At 44.2% G+C, this 24,356-nt stretch overlaps 1 protein-coding gene across 5 annotated transcripts; it reads left to right on the forward strand.

The window, feature by feature from the left end:
- The first annotated feature begins 1,412 nt into the window (after nt 1-1,412).
- On the forward strand, nt 1,413-24,072 carry ifi35 (interferon induced protein 35). Of its 5 annotated transcripts, XM_033035253.1 has the most exons (11): nt 1,413-1,671; nt 2,634-2,695; nt 5,447-5,521; nt 9,242-9,400; nt 10,720-10,836; nt 11,415-11,562; nt 13,476-13,591; nt 15,455-15,641; nt 18,878-18,990; nt 19,516-19,725; nt 24,062-24,072. In XM_033035253.1, exons 2-10 carry the CDS (start codon nt 2,666-2,668, stop codon nt 19,714-19,716), a joined length of 1,146 nt encoding a protein of 381 aa, XP_032891144.1. In that variant the 5' UTR covers nt 1,413-1,671; nt 2,634-2,665; the 3' UTR covers nt 19,717-19,725; nt 24,062-24,072. The 5 variants fall into 5 exon arrangements, with proteins under 5 accessions (XP_032891144.1, XP_032891145.1, XP_032891142.1 ...); XM_033035254.1 differs by lacking the exon at nt 24,062-24,072 and having other exon boundaries at nt 2,634-2,680; nt 19,516-21,128; XM_033035251.1 differs by lacking the exon at nt 24,062-24,072 and having other exon boundaries at nt 1,414-1,671; nt 19,516-21,128.
- Nucleotides 24,073-24,356: the final 284 nt, after the last annotated feature.

A 24,356-nucleotide genomic window follows, 5' to 3' on the forward strand; every position in this document is an offset into this window, starting at 1 on the left:
GAACTAGAAGTTTAAGATGAGAGAGGCAAAATTTAACAGGAACCTAATGCCCCTGTCCCACTTAGGAAACCTGAAGGGAAACCTCTGGAGACTTTGCGCCCCACCCAAGGTTTCCGTGCGGTTCCCGGAGGTTGCAGGTGGTTGCCGGAGGTTGCAGGTAGTGGAAGCAGGTAGGGAGACTGACAAAAACCTCTGGGAACCGCACGGAAACCTTGGGTGGGGCGCAAAGTCTCCAGTGGTTTCCGTTCAGGTTTCATAAGTGGGACAGGAGCATAAGGGACAGCTTTTTCACACAGAGGGTGATGGGTGTGTGGAACAAGCTGTTAGGGGGAGCAGTTGAGGCAGGTACAATAACAACATTTAGAAGATATTTAGAAAGTTATATGGATAGGATAGGTTTGGAGGAATATGGGCCAAATGTAGGCTGAAGGCCTGTTTCCCTCCTGTATGACTCCAAGCAATCCCAACCTTGTACAACTAAAAGATCTTTGTCATATCCAACCCTTCACCACTCTGTGAATTTTATACCGTATTCATTTTTCTCGTGGAAACAGGAACTGCAGATGCTGGTTTACAAAGAAGGACAATATTGCTCAATATACTGGATCATATCTGAGGAAGGTGTGCTGGCTCTGGAGAGGGTCCAGAGGAGGTTTACAAGAATGATCCCAGCAATGAGTGGGTTAACAGATGATGAGCGTTTGATGGCACTGGGCCTATATTCGCTGGAGTTTTGAAGAATGAGGGAGGACCTCATTGAAACGTACAGAATAGTAAATAGCTTGGATAGAGTGGACGTGGAGAGGATGTTTCCACTAATGGGAGAGTCTAGGACCAGAGTTAAATAACCTCCGAATTAAAGGACGTTCCTTTAGGAAGGAGATGAGGAAGAATTTTGTTAGTCAGAGGGTGATAATCTGTGGAATTCTTTGCCACAGAAGGCTGTGAGGCAAAGTCAGTGGATATATTTAAGGCAGAGATAGATCGATTTTTGATTAATACGGGTGTCAGAGGTTATGGGGAGAATGCCAGAGAATGGGGTTAGGAGGGAGAGATAGATCAGCCATGATTGAATGGCGGAGTAGACTTAGACAATAGGTGCATGAATAGGCCATTTGGCCCTTCGAGCCAGCACCGCCATTCAATGTGATCATGGCTGATCATCCCCAATCAGTACCCCGTTCCTGCCTTCTCCCCATAACCTCTGACACCTCCCCATAACCACTTGATGGGCCGAATGGCCCAATTCTACTCCTATCATATATGATCTTATGACATCAAGTGCAGGAGTAACTCTGATCGGGACCTTTAACTTGTCTTTTCCAGTTCTGACAAAGTTCTTTGATCTGAAATATCTACCCTGCTTCCATTTCCACGGACGCTGCCTGACCTTCCGAGTGTTTCCAGCATTTTCTGTTTTGTCACGGTGAATCAAGGACCCGTGCATGATTTCTCGGATAGTCGGCGGCACTGGAGAGGTTGTGAGTCCCAGCTGATGCAGGGCGAGTGCCGGAACACGCACTGGGAAGGATCTAGTGTCAAACATTGAGCGGCGGCGGCGCTGCGCCGTGAACGGCCGGGCAACCCCCTAAACGTTCTGTGTTAGTTTCACTTTCCTGGAAGATGTCGAGTTGATTGCTGCTTCGTCATTCACAGAAGGTTGCTTTCAGGGTAAGTCCTTGAGTTTTCCACACACCGCAATCCACCAAATGTTGACCAACGTGTCCCCAACCCCGATGTTCTGCCATGCTTAGTGTTTGATTTGTTAGGGACGCAAGATTTATGCGGAATGATCAATACTGGGGATCAATACTGAGGCGAACGGGACGGAGCGACAGTTCCGTAACTGGTCCTGGGAGGGGGGGGGGGGGGGGGGGGGGGGGGTCGATACGTTTTAATGTCACACACCGGGAACATGCAATCTACAAAAAAATATTGCCGACTAATACTTTATGGGAAAGCATCGGGAGCGATCGCGGGGAGGAAATCGAAACTGAAAGTGTTAAGGGTCCTGAGAAAATAACTTGCTCTTAAGGCAACTTTTAGCCGTGCCTTCCTTTGTGTTACATTGTGAAGTGTTCCCTCTGTAAAGTGTGGTGAGCATAAAAGATGACAGTAACAACTTTAGAAAGGATGCGCCTTCCGTACGAATCCCATCCCTCCCGCGAGGACCATCGCCTCGGCGATTCAAGTGTCATCCAGACTGTTGTGAAATGCTGTTCAAAAGGGAACTGCAGATGCTGGAATATCGAAGGTACACAAAATTGCTGGGGAAACTCAGCGGGTGCAGCAGCATCTATGGAGCGAAGGAAATAGGCGACGTTTCGGGCCGAAACAGTCTGAAGAAGGGTTTCGGCCCGAAACGTCGCCTATTTCCTTCGCTCCATAGATGCTGCTGCACCCGCTGAGTTTCCCCAGCAATTTTGTGTACCTGTTGTGAAATGCTGCCGGGGCTCAGATTTAGCCGCGCTCCCGGGAAGTGCCTTGCAAAAGGAGCCAGAGTTGACCTGCTTTACTCCTACAGCCACTCTTCGATCTGTGGTTTCAAAAATGTACCCCCGATGGCCTATATTCACATCGTGTTGGTTACTCGCTGGTGACATTTAACGTGAAACTTAATTTCTTTGTGGCAGGTTTGCAATCGTGAAGCTGTGGAAATTACACCATGGAATGGTCAAGTGCTAAAATTGGATGGGTGCGTCAGTAGTTCTTGAACTGATAGGATAATAATAATAATAATAATATCTTTAATTGTCATTTGGTAACGAGATTTGGTATGCAGCTTCCATCCGATAGTCATAACTTAAACAACTAAAATAATTTAGATACCCCGAGAAACATGATTTATATATTTTTTAAAAGAACAGTAAAACAGTCTAAAGTGTAAATATGTCTGTGCCGGGTCGATGTGCGTGAATACAGTTCATGGGGGGGGTCCCTCAATGAAGTGTCCCATCATCCTTCTAAAACTCCAGCTGGTACAGGCCCTGTGCCGTCAAACACTCATCATATGTTAACCCACTCATTCCTAGGATCATTCTTGTAAACCTGAGCCAGCACATCCTTCCACAGATATGGGGCCCAGAATTGCTCACAATTGCTGTTTCTATTTTGCAGGGTACTTTCAAGAATCCACAGGAGCCTGCTATGCATGATTTGCAAAAGCTGCAACAGGAAACAGAAGGACGCAAGGTCAGAGTGAAGTGGTATTTTTTAATTGTCAAGAGTATGAATTCCTCAATGCACAATAAATATGTCAGAGAAAATCTCATTCTGTTCAGTAATCCAGTGAAATTTCAAATGAGCATTCTTAGACGCATGTAATGCTACTGTAGGTCTCAGAAGGTTACTGTGCAGGTACTGCAAGCAGTTAGAAAGTCACATGGAAAATGGTTCTTGAGAGTTTGGAGAATATGAATAAATAAATCTTGCTTAAATGACACGGCTTCGATTAGGTTAGTTTAGTTTATTGTCACGTGTACCGAGATACAGTGAAAAGCTTTTTGTTGTGTGCTAACCCATCAGCAGATGACTATACATGATTACAATCAAGCCATTCACAGTGGGGGGGGGGGGGGGGGGGGGGGGCACTCAGCAGGGCCGGTTCAGAGCAGCGATAGCTCTGGGGATGAAGCTGTTCCTGAGTCTGGAGGTGCGGGCGTAGAAGGGTAGAAGGCTTTGTAACATCTGCCGGAAGATAGGAATTCGAACAGACTATTACAAAGGTGTGAGGAGTCTTTGTGGATGCTGACGGCCTTCCTGAGGCACCGTGTGTGGTAGATGCCCTCCAAGGCTGGTAGCTGTGTCCCAATAATCTACTGCGCCCTGTGGACGACGTGCTGAAGAGCTCCTCTTCAGATGAAATATAATCAGGTAGAGGCCAGGTCAACCCTCTCACACTGCTTCCTCATTCAGTAACATTGATGCAGAACCTGTGACTCAAATCTGTCTTCCTACCTGTGGAGGAAGGAACTGTAGATGTTGGTTTAAACCGAAGATAGACACAAAATGCTGGAGTAACTCAAATGCTTGAGTAATCTCTGGAGAGAAGGAACTGGTGAAGTTTCAGGTTGAGACCCTTCTTCAGTTTCGACCCGAAACGTCATCCATTCCATCTCTCCAGAGATGCTACCTGTCCTACAGAGTTACTCCAGATTTTTGTGTCTATGTTCTACTTTCCTACCTGATCACAATCTATTTTCATTTGCATACTCTCCAAAAATCTACTGATCTAAATTACCTCAACACAAAAGCGGCCCAGTGGTGCAGCTGGTAGAGCTGCTGCCTTATAGTACCAGAGACCCCGGTTCAATCCTGCCCTTGGGTGCTGTCTGTGGGGGGGTTTGGCTCCCTGTGACCATGTGGGTTTTCTCTGGGTGCTCTGGTTTCCTCCCACATCCCAAAGAGTGCAGATTTGTAAGTCTGCAGTTGCCCCTAGTGTGTGAACTATTAAAGATGGTCAGCATGGACTCAGAGGGCCGGAGGGCACTGTTTCCATTCTGTATCTCAAAACTAAATTAAAATAAATTGGTTAGCATCAGTGGGAGAGAACTCCAAAGTTTTATAATCTGCTGTGTATAAAAATGTCCTCATCAAAATCTTACCTATCCAGATACTTAGCATTAGGTTCTGCATGATTTGAAATTCCAGCTTAAAAAATTGGCAGCAATCCTCCCGGAAGGGCTATTTGAAGTTAGCTATTTGAACTCCTGGGCCTCCTCCACTGTCCACTGGAGGAATAGCACCTCAAATTTTGCTTGGGTAGTTTACACCCAGTGGTATGAACATTGAATTCTCTAACTTCAAATAGCCCTTGCTTAGGGCTAAAGGAATCAAAGGATATGCCCTCTTAGGGCTAAAGGAATCAAAGGATATGGGGAAAAATCAGGAACGGGGTACAGATTTTAGATTGGCATATTGAATGGCAGTGCTGGCTCGAAGGGCCAAATGTACCTATTTGTCTATGTGTAATCATGTCAGACCTATCTCCAAATCCCATTCTCCAGCCTCCTCCCCATGAACCCTGACACCCACACTAATTAAGAATATACCTATCTCTGCCTTAAAAGTATCCATTGACAGCCTCCACAACCTTCTGTGGCAAAGAATTGCACAGATTCACCACCCTCTGACTAACAAAATTCTTCCTAATCTCCTTCCTAAATTCCTTAATTCTGAGGTTATTTAACTCTGGTCCTAGACTCTTCCACTCGTGGAAACATCTTCTCCTCATCCACTCTATCCAAGCCTTGCACTGTTCTGTAAGTTTCAATGAAGTCCCCCATCATCCTTCTAAAACTCCAGCTAGTACAGGCCCTGTGCCGTCAAACACTCATCATATGTTAACCCACTCATTCCTAGGACCATTCTTGTAAACCTGAGCCAGCACATCCTTCCACAGATATGGGGCCCAGAATTGCTCACAATTGCTGTTTCTATTTTGCAGGGCACTTTCAAGAATCCTCAGGAGCCTGCTATGAATGATTTGCAAAAGCTGCAACAGGAAATAGAAGGACGCAAGGTCAGAGTGAAGTGGTATTTTTTAATTGTCAATAGTATGAATTCCTCAATGCACAATAAATATGTTAGAGAAAATCTCATTCTGTTCAGTAATCGAGTGAAATTTCAAATGAGCATTCTTAGACGCATGTAATGCTACTGTAGGTCTCAGAAGGTTACTGTACAGGTACTGCAAGCAGTTAGAAAGTCACATGGAAAATGGTTCTTGAGAGTTTGGAGAATATGAATAAATAAATCTTGCTTAAATGACACGGCTTCGATTAGGTTAATTTAGTTTATTGTCACGTGTACCGAGATACAGTGAAAAGCTTTTTGTTGTGCGCTAACCCATCAGCAGATGACTATACATGATTACAATCAAGCCATTCACAGTGGGGGGGGAGCACTCAGCAGGGCCGGTTCAGAGCAGGGATAGCTCTGGGGATGAAGCTGTTCCTGAGTCTGGAGGTGCGGGCGTAGAAGGGTAGAAGGCTTTGTAACATCTGCCGGAAGATAGGAGTTCGAACAGACTATTACTAGGGTGTGAGGAGTCTTTGTTGATGCTGACGGCCTTCCTGAGGCACCGTGTGTGGTAGATGCCCTCCAAGGCTGGTAGCTGTGTCCCAATAATCTACTGCGCCCTGTGGACGGCGCGCTGAAGAGCTCTCCTCTTCAGATGAAATATAATCAGGTAGAGGCCAGGTCAACCCTCTCACACTGCTTCCTCATTCAGTAACATTGATGCAGAACCTGTGACTCAAATCTGTTTTCCTACCTGTGGAGGAAGGAACTGTAGATGCTGGTTTAAACCGAAGATAGACACGAAATGCTGGAGTAACTCAAATGCTGGAGTAATCTCTGGAGAGAAGGAACTGGTGAAGTTTCAGGTTGAGACCCTTCTTCAGTTTCGACCCGAAACGTCATCCATTCCATCTCTCCAGAGATGCTACCTGTCCCACAGAGTTACTCCAGATTTTTGTGTCTATGTTCTACTTTCCTACCTGATCACAATCTATTTTCATTTGCATACTCTCCAAAAATCTACTGATCTAAATTACCTCAACACAAAAGCGGCCCAGTGGTGCAGCTGGTAGAGCTGCTGCCTTATAGTACCAGAGACCCCGGTTCAATCCTGCCCTTGGGTGCTGTCTGTGGGGGGGGGGGGGTTTGGCTCCCTGTGACCATGTGGGTTTTCTCTGGGTGCACTGGTCTCCTCCCACATCCCAAAAAGTACAGGTCTGTAAGTCTGCAGTTGCCCCTAGTGTGTGAACAATTAAAGATGGTCAGCGTGGACTCAGAGGGCACTGTTTCCATTCTGAATCTCAAAGCTAAATTAAAATAAATTGGTTAGCATCAGTGGGAGAGAACTCCAAAGTTTTATAATCTGATGTGTATAAAAATTTCCTCATCAAAATCTTACCTATCCAGATACTTAGCATTAGGTTCTGCATGATTTGAAATTCCAGCTGAAAAAATTGGCAGCAATCCTCCCGAAAGGGCTATTTGAAGTTAGCTATTTGAACTCCTGGGCCTGCTCCACTGTCCACTGGAGGAATAGCACCTCAAATTTTGCTCGGGTAGTTTACACCCAGTGGTATGAACATTGACTTCTCTAACTTCAAATAGCCCTTGCTTAGGGCTAAAGGAATCAAAGGATATGCCCTCTTAGGGCTAAAGGAATCAAAGGATATGGGGAAAAAAATCAGGAACGGGGTACAGATTTTAGATTGGCATATTGATTGGCATATTGAATGGCAGTGCTGGCTTGAAGGGCCGAATGTACCTATTTGTCTATGTGTAATCATGTCAGATCTATCTCCAAATCCCATTCTCCAGCCTCCTCCCCATGAACCCCGACCCCCACACTAATTAAGAATATACCCATCTCTGCCTTAAAAATATCCATTGACAGCCTCCACAACCTTCTGTGGCAAAGAATTCCACAGATTCACCACCCTCTGACTAACAAAATTCTTCCTAATCTCCTTCCTAAATTCCTTAATTCTGAGGTTATTTAACTCTGGTCCTAGACTCTTCCACTCGTGGAAACATCTTCTCCTCATCCACTCTATCCAAGCCTTGCACTGTTCTGTAAGTTTCAATGAAGTCCCCCATCATCCTTCTAAAACTCCAGCTAGTACAGGCCCTGTGCCGTCAAACACTCATCATATGTTAACCCACTCATTCCTAGGACCATTCTTGTAAACCTGAGCCAGCACGTCCTTCCACAGATATGGGGCCCAGAATTGCTCACAATTGCTGTTTCTATTTTGCAGGGCACTTTCAAGAATCCTCAGGAGCCTGCTATGAATGATTTGCAAAAGCTGCAACAGGAATTAGAAGGATGCAAGGTCAGAGTGAAGTGGTATTTTTTAATTGTCAAGAGTATGAATTCCTCAATGCACTATAAATATGTTAGAGAAAATCTCATTCTGTTCAGTAATCCAGTGAAATTTCAAATGAGCATTCTTAGACGCATGTAATGCTACTGTAGGTCTCAGAAGGTTACTGTGCAGGTACTGCAAGCAGTTAGGAAGTCATATGGAAATGGTTCTTGAGAGTTTGGAGAATATGAATAAATAAATCTTGCTTAAATGACACGGCTTCGATTAGGTTAGTTTAGTTTATTGTCACGTGTACCGAGATACAATGAAAAGCTTTTTGTTGTGTGCTAACCCATCAGCAGATGACTATACATGATTACAATCAAGCCATTCACAGTTTACAGATACATGATAGAGGGAATAACATTTAGTGCAAGATTAGGTCATGTAAAATCTGATTATGGATAGTCTGGAGGAATGAATCTTTTGCCTCAGGGAAGAGGCAACAATAATTTACTAGAAAGATTCCTTGGACTAGAGGTGTAGTCCTGAGAGGAAAGATGAAGGGCAAAGGTGTCTGGAGTTTGAAAGAATGGGTGGTGATATTAATGACTTGGATAGACTTCTTGAAGGACCATAGGGTGGAATCTGAGGGACTGATTCTCTTGACTGGAGAACCTGGAACCAATAGTCATAGCCTTAGTTTGAGGGTTGGGCAAGTTAGGACCGAGATGAGATACTGTGGCGAATCTATGGAGCACCGTCATTTGTTGTGTGTAATTGAGCCTGAGGGGGATAGATTTTAGCATTCTAAGCCCATCAAGAGAAATGGAGACAAGGCAGTGAAATGGCTCTTGCATATGGACTCGGTGGGCTGCTCCGCACATACTGTACTGACCGGGGCGATTGTGCTTATGTATGGGGATAGCCTTGCAGATCTGTATGCAAGGCATACATTTCACTGTACCCGGTACACATGACAATAAAGAAACCATTGACCATTGAGCATTGAAATGGATCAGGTGATCCTCTTGAATACTCGAACAAGCTTGTGGTCCAAGTATAGATGGACCTATCTCCTTCCTCTCTGATGAAACAACACACAGTGTCCGTGCAACTTGTAGGTTCTGACAGAATTGACTACACAGAAAGGAAGGAAACGAAAGAGTTTAAAATCTTTTTTCTAATATGCTGAAGTTCAGTGAAAATTAGTGAGACTGAACTGGGAGGGGCTGGTTAAGTCAGAAAAAGTCTCCATTAACACCAATATGCATTAAATGTAACAAGTAGAATGTAATGAAAATGATGTGCATGAACTCCAGTTCTCTTGCCTCCTTTCCTAAATATTTGCAATTTTCCAACGCATTTGGGTCCACAAAAGGGATTCTGCAATGAAGCACTTTGTTTAATCCAACCAGACCCGTTATAATGCAGTGCTAAAGGCCAAGAAAGTCTTGCTCGCAGCAAAACTAGAAATCGAAGATACAACAGATGAATGTAATGCCCAGGTTCAAAGATTCCAAAATAAAATTGAGGAAGACAAATTAAAAGATACAATTCAGAACCTACATCTTCAGGTTGGTATTTCTATAATTTTGTATTTATATTTATTTGCGACTGGTAGCACTTCATTGTCAGGAAAATGTTGAGATAGTTCCGTGTCCACTCCGTGCATGGTGCTTGGTGGCTGGAACAAGTTGATTCAATGATCAGGACAAGTCAAAACCTGACAAGTGATAGAGGGACTCAAAAAGCTGGAGTTACTCAGCGGGACAGGCAGCATCCCTGGAGAGGCTTCACTTCAGGGAGCCCCGGCATTCCCTCTCTCTCTATCCCTCCCCCACCCAAGTCGCACTAGCTACTCGTTTTCATCTCACAAACAGCTAACAATGTCCTGTTTCCTTCATCATCGTTACTTTTTGCATATCTTTCGATCATTTGTTCTTTATCTCTCTATCATCGCCTATATCCCTAGATTCCCTTATCCCTAACCAGCCTCTAGTTTCCCTTATCCCTAACCAGTCTCGAGCCGAAACGTCACCCATTCCTTCTCTCCAGAGATGTTGCCTGTCCAGCTGAGTTGCTCCAGCTTTTTGTGTCTATCTTCGGTTTAAACCAGCATCCGCAGTTCCTTCCGACACAAGTGATAGGTGGATACAGATGAGGTGGGGGTGGGGTTGATTGATGGATGTGTGGAGTAAGTGACAAAGGTTAGAGGTGCAAAGGAGATTAAAAAAGGTGTCAGATAATGAGAGAAGAGGAGGAATGAAATGCAAATCTGTAAGAAGGGATGTAGGTGGAAGAGGACATGGGTGAGGGGAGCGAGGGGGTTAAAAAGGGAGTGTAGGTCTCGGGGATGGGAGATAGACATATGCAGGAGGGGAAAGGAGCAGGGTGACTGGGTTGGTGGGAGATGTTGGGGGAAATGTGTGCTCACTGGAGGTGGGGGTGCAGGGGAAAGAGGTGTTTGGTTGGAAATGACTTGAAATTAGAGAATGATGGGTTGTGAGCTACCCATGCAGAATATGAGGTGCTGTTTTTCCAGTTTGCACATGGCCTCACTCTGGCAGTAGAGGAGGCCCAGGCAAGAACACTATTTTTATGCATTTCAGTCACTGACGTTACAACTGGCACACCTTCACTGATGCAGCTTCCCAAATTTGGACTGAGATTTTGGAAGTGCCTTCCACTTCTGTTTTACTCATTCCTTTTTGCAGAATGAAAATTCTCAGTTGCCATGAGTTACGTCCCTGTCATATCCAGTTCTCGTGAGCATGTGCATCATCTAGGAGTGAAACCTCTGTCCTGATCCTACTTCTCTTCCGTTGAAAGATCCACCAAGGATTTTGCATGTTTTTAAATGAACGTGTGTGTGTGTGTGTGTGCTATTCTGTAGGGGAAACTGAACGAGGTAGACAGTGAAATTGAAACGCTTACCGAGAGGGAGAATGCAGTAAAGGAAAAATTGGCCAAACTCGATGAACAGAATGCAAAGATGGAGTTACAGCTGCAGGTAAGACGGAAATAGCGATGTGTTTGTCCATCAGGTAAAGAGAATAATCTCCTCTGTGGATTTGTTTAGAATCAGCCGCTCCCATAAAACTCAGGTTTTCTTCTCTCTGAGACTTAAAGCACAGGGGAGATTTACGAGGATGCTGCCAGGTCACGAGGGCTGGAGCTATAAGGAGAGATTGGGCAAGCTAGGATGTTATTTCTTGTATTGTAACTCAGTTGTATTTCACTCAGTTGTTTATCCATATCTGGAATGAACTACCAGAGGAAGACCTAGAAGTGTGTACAATTATGACTTTGAAAAGGACATTTGGACAGATATATCTATAGGAGGGCTTTATGAGGATAGGGGCCAAATGTAGGCAAATGGGACTTTGTTGGCATAGACAAGGTGGGTTGAAGGGCCTGTTTCTGTGCTGTATCGGTCTATGACTCTGTGACTCTTCCACAAGTTGTTTTTGTTCATTTCCAACTTATGAACCGTTCCCAGGAACGGAGCCCTGTTGTAACCTGTCTGTGGACTTACCGTAAGCGGCACGCTGTTACAATGCATGTCCATCACATTCTGGCGTTCCGCAGGTTTCTAAATGTATGCCGGAGAAAAGATGGGTCTTTGCTGGTCAGGAAGCAAAAGAACATGACCAAGAAAGAAAATATGATGCCAAGCCTAGCATTCGGTATCCAATCCAAGGGGGAAGCGCAGTGATCACATTTGAAGATGCCAAAGGTAGGACAGTTTTCCACGTCACCCAGTCTGGAGGAGAAAGGATCCATTATAACCAATGCCATTTTAATTTGGATTCTCACGAGCAAGGTTAAAGGATCATGCACTACAAACACGGAATGGTTCTCCAAACCGATTCCAAATGACCATGGTATTGTTCGAATGTAAGGAGCGATTAGTTGATCAGCCTCTCAATCTTGTGTAGGAAGGAACTGCAGAAGCTGGTTTAAACCATAGATAGACACAAAATGCTGGATTAACTCAGGGGGTCGGACAGCATCCATGGACTGGACCTATTACTTGGCCAGTTCCAGTGATATCTTGTTTCCCTATAAAGTACATGAGAACATAAGAGAGAGTCTCTGGTAACTTTCCAACTGCAGATGTTAAGCTCGCTGGCGTATAGTTCCCAGCATTTTCCTTGCAGCCCTTCTTGAATAGAGGCAGAACATTTGCCACCCTCCAGTCTTCCAGCACCGCTCCTGTATTTAGTGTAAATTTCAACCAGGGCTCCCGCAATTTCCTTACTGGTCTCTCACAATGTCCTCGGATATATCTCACCAGGGTCCTGGAGATTTGTCTACCTTCATACACGATAGTACCTGCAGCACCTCTTCAACCATAACACTGACTGTACTCAAGACACTTCCATTGACTGCCCCCAAGTTCCTCCGACTTCCTGTCTTTCCCCTCGGTAAATACAGAGGAGAAATACTCATTGAGGACCTTGCCCATCTCCTGTGGTTCCACACAGAGTTGACTGCTTTGATTCCCGGGGGGGGGGGGGGGGGGGGGGGGGGGTGGTCCCACTCTCTCTCTAGTTACCGTTTTCCCCTTATTCATTCATAAAAATCTCTTGGGATTGTCCTTGGACTCTTTTATCAGACCTGAATTCTACTAACTAATATGGCAGACTAACTATTGGAAAAATCATTCACCAACCCATCGAGAATCCCAATGGTTCACCAAGTGACTTCCCACACACTCGCCCTGACCCCCCCTCCCTTTCAACCTGCCGGGTTTGTACAGGTCAAGTAAATCGCAATAATGCAGCAGTTCTGTTCTGTTTATAGTTTATTGTCACGTGTACTGAGTTACAGTGAAAAGTTTTTGTTGCGTGCTAACCATTCAGCAGAAAGGCAATATATGATTACAATTGATCCATTTACAGTGTCTAGATACATGATAAGGGAATAACATTACTGGAATCACTCTGTGTAACATCTGAATTAGAAGAGTGTTGAAGTATTAATAAAATAACATCTGATAGTACAAATTATCTTTCAATCCAGCAGCACCAAGACACCGGGAATGCTGGATTATCGGAGTATTACTCAAGTGAGGATTAGATATTCAGTTGCAGTAAACACCACCAACCCCAGTAGAGCTGTTTGTTGTACATTGTTTCTGCAACATGTTTGTGTTGAAGTCAATGTTACTGCATATGTGTAGGAAGGAACTGCAAGTGCTGGCTTATACCAAATATAGATGCAAAGTGCTGGATTAAGTCAGCGGGTCAGGCAGCATCTCTGGAGAAAAGGGATAGGTGACATTTTGGGTCGGAACCCTTCTTCAGAAGATGTCTGAAGAAGTGTTACGATCCGAAACGCCACCTACTCCTTTTCTCCAGAGATGCTGCCTGATCCGCTGAGTTACTCCAGCACTTTGTCTATCTTCAGTGCTCCTGCATCTCTCAAGCAGGTTAGAATGATTTTATTCTATTATCTGGAGGTATAATAGAAGAATGAAGAAGAGTCTCAACCCTGAAACATCACCTATCCATGTTGTCCAGAGATGCTGCCTGACCCGGTGATTTTCTCCAGCTCCCTATGTTCTACCTGTAACTATAGTGGGAAGCATTAAATTAGCTGGCCTTGTAAGTTTTTTTTAATTGTGTTTTTTAATCATTATTACAGTTGCTGCTCAGATATTGGAGATGGGAGATCACAAAATTAAAATTGAAGACAATGGAGATATTGCAATTAATATAAAAGCTTGGCCTGTGAAGTTGCCCACAGTTGAAGAAATTGAGGTAAGTCTGAACATTGACACAGACCCTCTACCGCTCTGCTCCACTGTACATTCCTCCCCCTGCCCAGACATGTTTTTCTGCAATGTAAGAGGTGCAACACCTTTCCCTACACCTCCAACCTCACCACCATCCAGTGGCTCAAACTACACTTCCAGGTGAGGCAGAGACTCACACGCACCTCCTCTTACCTTGTCTATTCTGTGCTCCCCCTATTGTGGTCGCCTCTACATCAGTGAGGTCCAATGCAGACCACCCCCTCGCCTCTTTATACTCTATATCTCCACTCCCCTCTTTCAGTCCAGCAGAAGGGTCTCGACTGTCAATTTCCCTGGCAAGGGGCAAGAGTTCACACCAGGCTCACTGCAAAGCAACACTGTCTGTGACTCATCTGTCTCTGTATAATGCCCCGTTAGCACTGATTCCATTTGTGTACTCATCCCCAGGAATATGTTCTGACACCTCGCATGGTATCATGTCCAGTTCAATATCCATGTCTACTTGACTGGCAGTGAACCACCTCGGGAAATACCAATTCCACGGGAGGTGGTACAAAAATGAAAGCTTTTATTTTATCTCTGGCCTGTCAAAATAAGCCTCTGTAGTTATAATATTGACACCTTTGTAGAGCCATTGAGCTCTACAGCATGGAAACAGGCCTTTTGGCCCAACCTGTCCATGCTGACCAAGTTGCCTAACCAAGCTAGTCCCACCTTGCCTGCACCTGCTCATATCTCTCTAAATCCTCCCTATCCATGTACAGGCATCTCTGCTGTAACATGGTAGTTGAATTTCTAAGAATCATCATGTTACAGAAAATCGTGTTCTAAACACAATTGTGGTGAAAAGGGGCAAGAGTCTGGTGAATTTCAGACTCGCCGTAACAAATAACAGGATGATCCGGAATAAAGGTCTTCTAAATAGATAAAAGTCTATTTTTGTTATCACAAACTAAAAATACTAAAGGCTGTATGTTACATTGTTTAATAGAGTATGGTACACATGTCAATAGAAAGGATTGCTTATCAACTTCAATGGCCACCCAGAGCGAAATTGACAGTGGGTTCTTAAGAGAGAATTATGTTTAATTGCTGTGGGGAGGCTACATGGGAACAGTTTTCTTCCCCCCAATATTGTTCTTTTTCCAAGACAGCTTTTTTCCTGCTTGTCAATTCCTAAAGTAACCTTTGAGTGGTTCTTTATTTCCCAAATAAAATCCAGTACTAACTAATTGGGCCCACGTAATACAAATAGTGTTCCCTAATTCATCAATATCATTATATCAAATTTGTCTGGACCGTTCCAAGTATCTTGTGGATATTGTTCCATACCCCATGATACTCTGTCTTGTCTCCAGATTCTCGCCTGTCAGCCACTGTACAATAAGTTCAAAGGTTTATAAGTGATAGGAGCAGAATTAGGCCATCCAGGCCATCATGTCTACTCTGCCATTCAAGCATGGCTGATCTATCTTTCCCTCTCAATCCCATTCTCCAACCTTCACCCCATAACCCATGACATCCATACTACTCAAGAATCTGTCAACATCTGTCTTAAAAATATCCATTGACTTGGCCTCCACAATCATTTGTGGCAATGAATTCCGCAGATTCACTATCCTCTGACCAAAGAATTTCCTCGTCATCTTCTTCCTAAAGGTACGTCCTTTTATTCTTAGGCTATGGCCTTTGGTTCTAGACTCTCCCACTAGTGGAATTGTCCTCTCCACGTCCACAATGAACATTAAGTTAAGAACTCTTGTGAGCTTTCTTGCTGGCAGATGTGGTTCTGATTAGCATTGTGTTTGGCATCTGTCTCCATGAAGTCAGAAGCTTGGCATTGAAAAACTTAAAACTGTTTCTGCAGATTCAAACTCACGTTTGCAAACGTCGAGTGCTGATTTCAGAAATCCCAAGGTTTCTTACTGTCGACCAACTCTTGGACAAGTTAGAAATCCACTTCAGCAAACAGAAGAACAATGGAGGGGAAGTGGAAAACATTGAATTCTTGCAAGATTCTGGAAACGTGGTGATTACATTTGTGGATGAAAGAAGTAAGATATCAAATGCAAAGTTCTCTGCAACTCCATGCATATACAACTACCCATGATTTGAGTGCATGAACCCTGAGTATCATTGGTCTCCAAAGATAGACATAAAATGCTGGTGTAACTCAGTGGGTCAGGCAGCATCTCTGGAGAAAATGGATAGGCAAACGTTTTGGGTTGGGACCTTTCTTCAGCCTGACCCGCCGAGTTACTCCAATATTTTGTGTCCATATAAACCAGCACCTGCAGTTCATTTTTATTATATATTAGACTAAGTGGGACCCGTTGGGTCCCATGTTCACACGGGAGGGCTGGTCCCCCAACGCAATATTCCACCTCTCCACCAATTCCAATATTGGTGGCCAGTGGGGGGGGGGGGGGGGGGGCTTTCTGGAGCGCTAGTATGGTTGTTGTGGGCTGAAGGGACTGGTTTCCAGAGGGCTAGTATGGACATTGTGGGCCAAATGGATTCTTGGGGTGGCAGCTCAGTCACTCAAGCCTGATGTACTGGCAGCTCACTTACGGCTGGTGGGCTGGCAGTTGATTCACGGCTATTCCTTGAAATTCCATTTCAAGCAGGGTACAAGGCCACCAAATTCAAGTGCAGTTTCATACCACTTCATGCAGTGTGCAAGTTCACCAAATTCAAGTGCAGTTTCATACCACTTCAAGCAGGGTGCAAGTCCACCAAATTCAAGTGCAGTTTCCTACCACTTCAAGCAAGGTGCAAGGCCACCAAATTCAAGTACAGTTTCATATAATTTCAAGCAGGGTGCAAGGCCACCAAATTCAAATGCTATTTCATACCATTTCATGCAGGGTGCAAGGCCACCAAATTCAAATGCAGTTTCACAGTTTCATACCATTTCATGCAGGGTGCAAGGCCACCACATTCAAATACAGTTTCATACAATTTCAAGCAGGGTGAAACCACCATAAAACCACACAAAACACCACATAAACACCACACTCACAGTTCAGTAGACATTCAGTGTGTTCAGTTGATTCACAGCTCAGACAGTCGTGACCTCTCCCTCCCCCATCTTGCAGAGACTGAGCCACACCCACACTTCCGAGTTTTATAATCCCCCCCTCCCACCGGAAGGGGCGTGGCCTTCATGACATGATTGACAGGAGAGAGATTCTCAACATTCTTTAAACACTAATAACACTTTTATTTTTCATTGATGGGAAGAATCCTCTGCACCTGATGAGCGGAGGGGGACTGAGTAAAATGGGCAAAAATCACAGCCGTAAGTGGCATTGTTTTATCTAAAATCAATATACAGTGCAAACAGGAAGTTGTCAAGTTTAGACTTTTAATAATTTGCCGTTTCAAACCAACCACCACCAACCATTTGCTGTGCTTTGTTTCAAACCAACCACCACCAACCATTTGCTGTGCTTTATTTCAAATCAACTACATTTTTATTTTCAATCCACATTCAGGGCACTCAAGGTCAGTAAAACTACAATCACGGTTTAGTAGACATGTGTTCAGTGTTATTCACAGCTCAGACTGAGAGATGTGACCCTCTCGTTTTCCCCCATCTTGCAGAGACTGACTGAGGCACTTAACACTTCTGGGTTTTATAGTCCCTCCAGAAGGGGCGTGGCCTTCAGGAGAGAGAATCTCAACATTTTTTAAACACTAATAACTCTTTTATTTTTAATCGATGGGAAAAATCCTCGTCCTGCACTCTGAGTAAGATGGCCAAAAATCACAGCCATAAGTGGCAGCGTTTTTTCTAAAATCAATATCAGACTTTTAGTAATATAGATTTGGACCAATGTTTCCAGCTCTTTACTCTTTCATAAATACCTTGTAGCACCTTAATTGTACCTTTTTTTGGATCACAGCTGCTTTCTGACTTTGTGAAGAGTTGTGATTGTGCATTCTAACAAGGATTTGCTCAGGTTGTATTTAAGCTCAGTTATGCTAGTTAATACAAGGTAATACAATAGTTAATACAAGGTATCCCTCTCTACCTCCCTTGTAAAGCAGTTGGGATGATTTACTTTGCTAAAAATGCTTTCTGGATGCAAGCTGATGCTTTGAGTATCAGAGTTTCCCCGATGAGTAATCAGTTAAAATAGAAAATCTTTAAAGACAGGCCAAAAGACTTCTGAAAATCAAAGAAGTGGAGATGCTGGAAATCTAAAATAATAGTTCATAATAAATTTTAGGTGACCAGGTGTGATTCCGATCTGCGCTGTATCTGACATGTGCCTTCATACAATACAATACAATTTATTTGTCATTTGAACCTCATTGAGGTTCAAACGAAATGTTGTTTCTGCAGTCATACACACAAGAAAGAGCCAAGACACAACACAATTTACACAAACATCCATCACAGCGCATCTCCTCCTCGCTGTGATGGAAGGCAAAGTCCTTATCTGTCCCCTGCACTCCTCATTCTCCTCCCGATGTCAGAGTTAAAGCCCCCGGCGGGCGATGGTAAGTATCCCGCGGACATTTAAGGCCGCGCCGGGCGATGATGTAAGGCCCCCCTCCAGGTAATCTTCAACCCCGCAACTCGGGCGGGAGAAGTCGCTGTTGCGGAAGCCCCGAAAAGCGGTCTCCCAGCAGGGACCCGCGGGCTCCCGGTGTTACCGTCCACCAGAACTGCGGTAAGCCTCCGAATCTCCGGGGTCGGGTCGCAGCAGCGCGCCACCACAGCTCCACCCGCTCCGAACTCGGCCAGCTCCGCGATGGTGGGTAAGTCCTCAGCTCCGCGACTGGAGCCCCAGGTCGTTCCAGTTGGAGGCCGCTCCACGGTGCTAGGCCCCAACGACAACGGAGACCCGACAGAGAAAAGGTCGGGTTCTGCGTGCAGGGGAAAGATTTTTAAAGTTTCCCCACCCCCCCGCCCCCCACACACATACACAAAAAAAACAACAACAAAAAAATGAACCCAAGCTTCCAAACAAAGGAGTTAGGAGTGTTTCATTGTCATTTGTTCCGGCAATGGAACAATGACATTATTACTTGCTGCACCTTAGCAGGCCCATCAACACCATAACAGGCAGCTGAATATATAATAATTAGTAATACAATTAATTAATAACTGTAATACTTGGTAAGCAAAAGTGCAAAATCAAAGTCCGCATTGGGAAGGAATATCTGATGGATTCTGGAAATATTCAGAATGTGACTGCTACTGCAGAAGCTGGTGGAAAAGTTCGCCAGACATTACCTGGATACCGAACTGTTTCATTCCTTTAATTTTGTTTTCTAGTTTCTGAGAATTTGATAAAGAAAGAGTTACATGAGGTGGTGTTTCGAGGAATTAACAAGACGTGCGTTTTGAGGGTCTCGTCGTTTATTAATGGTGAAATTGTGCGCATAAAGGTATAGAATCTCTTACTTTCTGTTAATTTTGTGGAGGTGATTTTAAAGCAAGTGAAGTTATGCTGCATGTGGAAAGCCTGGAGTCACACAGCACAGATACAGGCCCTACTTGTCCATGCCAACCAAGATAGCCCAAATTAGATAGTCCCAGAGTATTAACATACAGGTTACGTGCTAACCAGTCAACAGAAAGACTGTACGTGATTGCAACTGAGCCATCCACCAGTGTGCAGATACATAATAAAGGGAATAACGTTTAGTGCAAGATAAAGTCCGGCAAAGTTAGATTAAAGGTAGTCCGTGATTCTCCAATGAAATAGGTAGTAGTTCAGGACCGCTCTCTATTTGTTGATAGGATGACTCATTGCCTGACAACAGCTGGGAGAGAAACGAAAGTTACTCCACTCCTGCTATGATATCTAGTCTATTCTTTCCCCTACGAATGTTGCCCGACTTGCTGAATATTTCTGTCATGTGTTTGTGAACTTATTTACATCTTCTGTTGTATTGTGGTTTTTCCTTCAGGCTGGTGAGATTATTTCCAGAAAGAGCGTGCTGTTTGCTGGGATTCCGGACATAATAGATGAAGAGAAGCTGAGAGACAATTTGCAGATACATTTCCAGAAACCCAGCAACGGAGGTGGGGAGGTGGATGCGATCGTGTACATCCCTGAGGGGCAAAGCATGATAACTTCCTTTGAGCTAGACAGTGTGGTGGAGATCTGAAGATCCATGGTTTTACCCAGAAGAGAATATTGGAGTGCTAAATGCGAGCTAGGAATGATAAATTTATTTTCCTATTTGATTTTTAGACAATCTTATTCAGGTGGAGGTCTAATGCTGATGTCTGCAAAGCTGTGTGTATGGAACCCACAATGCGTTAATCCTACCCCACTCCCAACCAAAGCTCACCAAGCATGTTAAGCATGTGCGCTTATACATCTAACATCTGCTGGAGAAACTCTTGCCAGTCTAGAGGTACCTGTGGAAGGAAATGGACAGATGACATTTCTTCAGTCCCGACTCAATATGTCGTCTGTCCGTTCCCTCCACAGCTGGTGCGTCTTGCAGTTTCTTGTGTCTCGAACCAAATGTTAATGTTTATTTGAGAACGCCACACCATGCGTGCAGGGGAACCTTGGTGGGGACGTCAATGGCGAGTGGACATCCCATATAGACGCTGCTTTCAGGGAACTATGTAGTTGAACCCCTTGATCCTTCTGTTCTACAACATTCCCCAGGGCTAAACTGTTGCACAATTCTGTCTTTAAAAATGCACCCCAGGACAGAGAGGCTGAGCTAGGGAAGGAGGCCTGGCACCTTAGTCAGGGCTGCAAAGTATCTTCAAACTTGGATTGAAGATAGACACAAGATTTGTTATTCTCAGTGTGTGTGTGTGTCCTCACTATGATCTTGAATGCAAGAAATGGTCAGGAAATTGCAATAATGCAGCAGTAATGTTCCATTTAGATTATTGTCACGTGTACCGAGGTACAGTGAAAAGCTTTTGTTGCATGCTAACGTTAGCGGAAAGACAATATATGATTACAATGAAGCCATTTACAGTGTATAGATACATGACAAGGGAATAATGTTGTAGAACGTCATATCACAGTGTAGAACTTTCAATATTCCAAACATAAAGCTTTTTATAATGTAAGTAGTTAGTTTCCCCTTTTGATTATTTTGGATTATGTCCATGTGCATTCATGAGGGCATTACAGATGCTTGTGGTTAGGGTGGTTGTGAGTAATCTGGAAGAATTAGGATGTGTGGTCTGTGGGAACAGGTGGTCATTTGGAGGGTTTGATGTAAAGGTTGTGTCAGGAGTGCAAGGGTGACCAAGGCCTAACTGCCCGGCCGAATTTCTGGACTGTTGCCAAATGACCTGGTAATGGTGGACTTGCCAGTACCCTCCAGGAGAAATCCATTTTCAGTTTCATAATTTACACCTAATGCTATTGAATTTCTAAGCTCCACATCTCCTCTTTGAAAAAGCCTCTCGTCATCTGATACCCTCATAGGTAGACACAAATTATGCTGCCTTATGTTACTCATTGTCTGATTCTGTCTACAAAGGACTTGGGAAGTGCCTTGGGACATTTTATGAAAGACATATTAATAAAAGCTTAACAGAGGTTTGTTTTTCTGTTAATCGCATGCTCGTGTTTCTATGCAGAATGAACAAGAATTGGCTGCTCATGCCATTTAAAAATTACATTGGTAAACACCTTCCATAGAAATAAACATGTACACTTGGTTCATACAACATGGGTGACCATATAAATATTTAGTCAACAGGTTTACGCTGAACAATTAGTCTGAAGAAGGGTTCCGACCCAAAATGTTTAAGAAGGAACTGCAGATGCTGGAAAATCGAAGGTAGACAAAAGTGCTGGAGAAACTCAGTGGGTGCAGCAGCATCTATGGAGTGAAGGAAATAGAAACATAGAAAATAGGTGCAGGAGTAGGCCATTCGGCCCTTCGAGCCTGCACGCCATTCAATATGATCATGGCTGATCATCCAACAATTAAATTCTTAAGGGGTTGGACAGGCTAGATGCAGGAAGATTGCTCCCGATGTTGGGGAAGTCCAGGACAAGGAGTCACAGCTTAAGGATAAGGGGGAAATCCTTTAAAACCGAGATGAGAAGAACTTTTTTCACACAGAGAGTGGTGAATCTCTGGAACTCCCTGCCACAAAGGGTAGTCGAGGCCAGTTCATTGGCTATATTTAAGAGGGAGTTAGATGTGGCCCTTGTGGCTAAGGGGATCAGAGGGTATGGAGAGAAGGCAGGTACGGGATACTGAGTTGGATGATCAGCCATGATCATATTGAATGGCGGTGCAGGCTCGAAGGGCCGAATGGCCTACTCCTGCACCTAATTTCTATGTTTCTATGTTTCTATGTAATATCCCATCCCTGCCTTCTCTCCATACCCCCTGATCCCTTTAGCCACAAGGGCCACATCTAACCCTCTTAAATATAGCCAATGAACTGGCCTCAACTACTTTCTGTGGCAGAGAATTCCACAGATTCACCACTCTCTGTGTAAAAAATGATTTTCTCCTCTCGGTCCTAAAAGCCTTCCCTCTTATCCTTAAACTGTGACCCCTAGTTCTGGACTTCCCCAACATCGGGAATAATCTTCCTGCATCTAGCCTGTCCAACCCCTTAAGAATTTTGTACGGTCCTACAAGATCCCCCTTCAATCTTCTAAATTCTAGCGTGTACAAGCCGAGTCTATCCAGTCTTTCTTCATATGAAAGTCCTGCCATCCCAGGAATCAGTCTGGTGAACCTTCTCTGTACTCCCTCTATGGCAAGAATGTAACGGGTATAGCTTGGACCCAATAGCAGCACAGAATCAGGCAGGTGTAGTTGGTAACGGACTTTATTACGATACTGTAACACAGAGTAGTAACACAGGAATGGGTACACCGTACTCACACAGAGGCTCAGGATTGAGCGAGGGTTCCGAAGAGGGGCAGGCAGGAGACGTAGTCGGGGTAGCGGAAGGTCCGGTAACCAGGAGATCCAACACACGATGCAAACAAACCAGCGAGGGACAGACGAAAGGAGAGTCGGAGCCAGTCGGGAAGTCGGGAAATCGCTGGAGAGTCTTGCATGAATGCTGAGAACAATCTGGCACTGTGTGAACGGTGAGGAGAGTCTATATACCGGGTTAATTGGTGATCAGAGGCAACTGAGTGGAACAGGTGAGGAGAGTTGGGCTGATGAGAGGGGAGTGGCAGGCAGGCAGGCGAAGTGGATGAGAATGAGGAGAGGGCAGACTGTGACAAAGAATGTCTTTCCTCAGATTAGGAGACCAAAACTGTATGCAATACTCCAGGTGTGGTCTCACATAGACCCTGTACAACTGCAGTAGAACCTCCCTGCTCCTATACTCAAATAGGCAAAGTTTCGGACTGAAACCCTTCTTCCGACCCAAAATGGTGTTTGTTCATTTACTCCTGGGATGCTGCCTGATCCGCTGAATTCCTCCAGTACTTTGTATTTTCCTCAGGTTCCAGCAACTGCAGTTTCTTGTGTCTCCAACCTAATGTTAATGTTTATTTGAGAACACCTCACAGCAATACCACACCATACGTGCAGAGGAACCTTGGTGGAGATGTCAATAGAGAGTGGATATCCCACATAGACGCTGTGGGCAGGTCAGGGCTGGCTTGGTGAGTCCCAGAGCATGTGCTGGACTTTGGAGTGTGCTAATCACAGCCCTTACTTGTGGATGCTTCCTTCTGCTGGAGACCAAAAGGTTTTGCGCAGTCCACACTAAGCTGATGGAGATGAACCCTCTAGTGGAGCACAGCACGGAGTGCAGAGACTGTTATGGATGAAGCAGGAAAGATACCAGAGCATCCTTCCCCACACCTTCTGTCTAACAGGACTCTCTAACAAGAGGGGGTGACTCTCTTCCCCACCACAACTAAACCTCTGTGGCCCTTCAGCTCACTTGTCTGTGCCGACCATTAAGCCAATCTAAATTAATGCCATCTGCCTACACATGGTCCATATCCTATTTCCTGCCCGCTCCTATATCTGAGGATATACATTTCGCTGAGTAAATATTGTTGAGATTATTATTTGCTCAGGTGTACAAAATGTATATTTTTTCCATTATTCAGTTAGTGAGTAATTTATCAATATTTCATTAAGCTACAAGCACCGACCAGAATATTTAATCATTTGCAGTGCTTTGGGAGTGCCTCTCTCATGAGGTGCAATGCAATTCAGTAAAGATTTCTTGCCTCTCATTGATTGAGGATAGCCATCTTTAGAATAGCAAAATTATTCCCAGCATACAAGGGAATTAATTGTTCTCAATCTATTTCAATTAATATCGCATAAATTATCCAATCCTATTTTCAACACCAAAAAAATACTTTCAGAATCAAATGCTGCCTCACTAAACTCCAACATAAAAAGCATTAAAATGGATATGCAAGAAACTGCAGATGTTGGAATCTTGAGCAAAGCACAAAGTGCTGGAGGAACTCAGAGGGAATGGACAGACGTTTCGAGTTGGGGCCCTTCTACAGATTGATTGTAGTAGGGAAAGAGAAGGCTGGAAAAGAGATGGGGGCGAAACTAGACTTGGCAAGTGATAGATGAATACAGATGAGGGTTTGATTGGCAAATAAGTGGAATAAGAAGCATTTCTGTTCTAAAGATCTCTAAATGCATCATCATTAATCTTTACAGAATCTCATTTCTCTTATATAAGAAATGTTTTCTGCATTCCGTTTTGGAAAACAAGACGACAAAAACTGTTAATGCTAAATCTTAAAATCACAAGATAAAATGCATTTTAAAGACTTTATCATTATCGTCAGGTTATTATGAAT

Source organism: Amblyraja radiata, chromosome 16 (assembly GCF_010909765.2).
Source record: "Amblyraja radiata isolate CabotCenter1 chromosome 16, sAmbRad1.1.pri, whole genome shotgun sequence".
NCBI classification, from domain to species: domain Eukaryota; kingdom Metazoa; phylum Chordata; class Chondrichthyes; order Rajiformes; family Rajidae; genus Amblyraja; species Amblyraja radiata.

What these genes read in the sequence shown, in the direction of transcription:
- ifi35 (XM_033035253.1), top strand. Translation starts at nt 2,666, where the DNA reads ATGGAATGGTCAAGTGCTAAAATTGGATGG. An exon ending in TTCAGAACCTACATCTTCAG is followed by an intron (nt 9,401 to 10,719) that starts GTTGGTATTTCT and finishes GCTATTCTGTAG; the next exon opens with GGGAAACTGAACGAGGTAGA. An exon ending in AGATGGAGTTACAGCTGCAG is followed by an intron (nt 10,837 to 11,414) that starts GTAAGACGGAAA and finishes GGCGTTCCGCAG; the next exon opens with GTTTCTAAATGTATGCCGGA.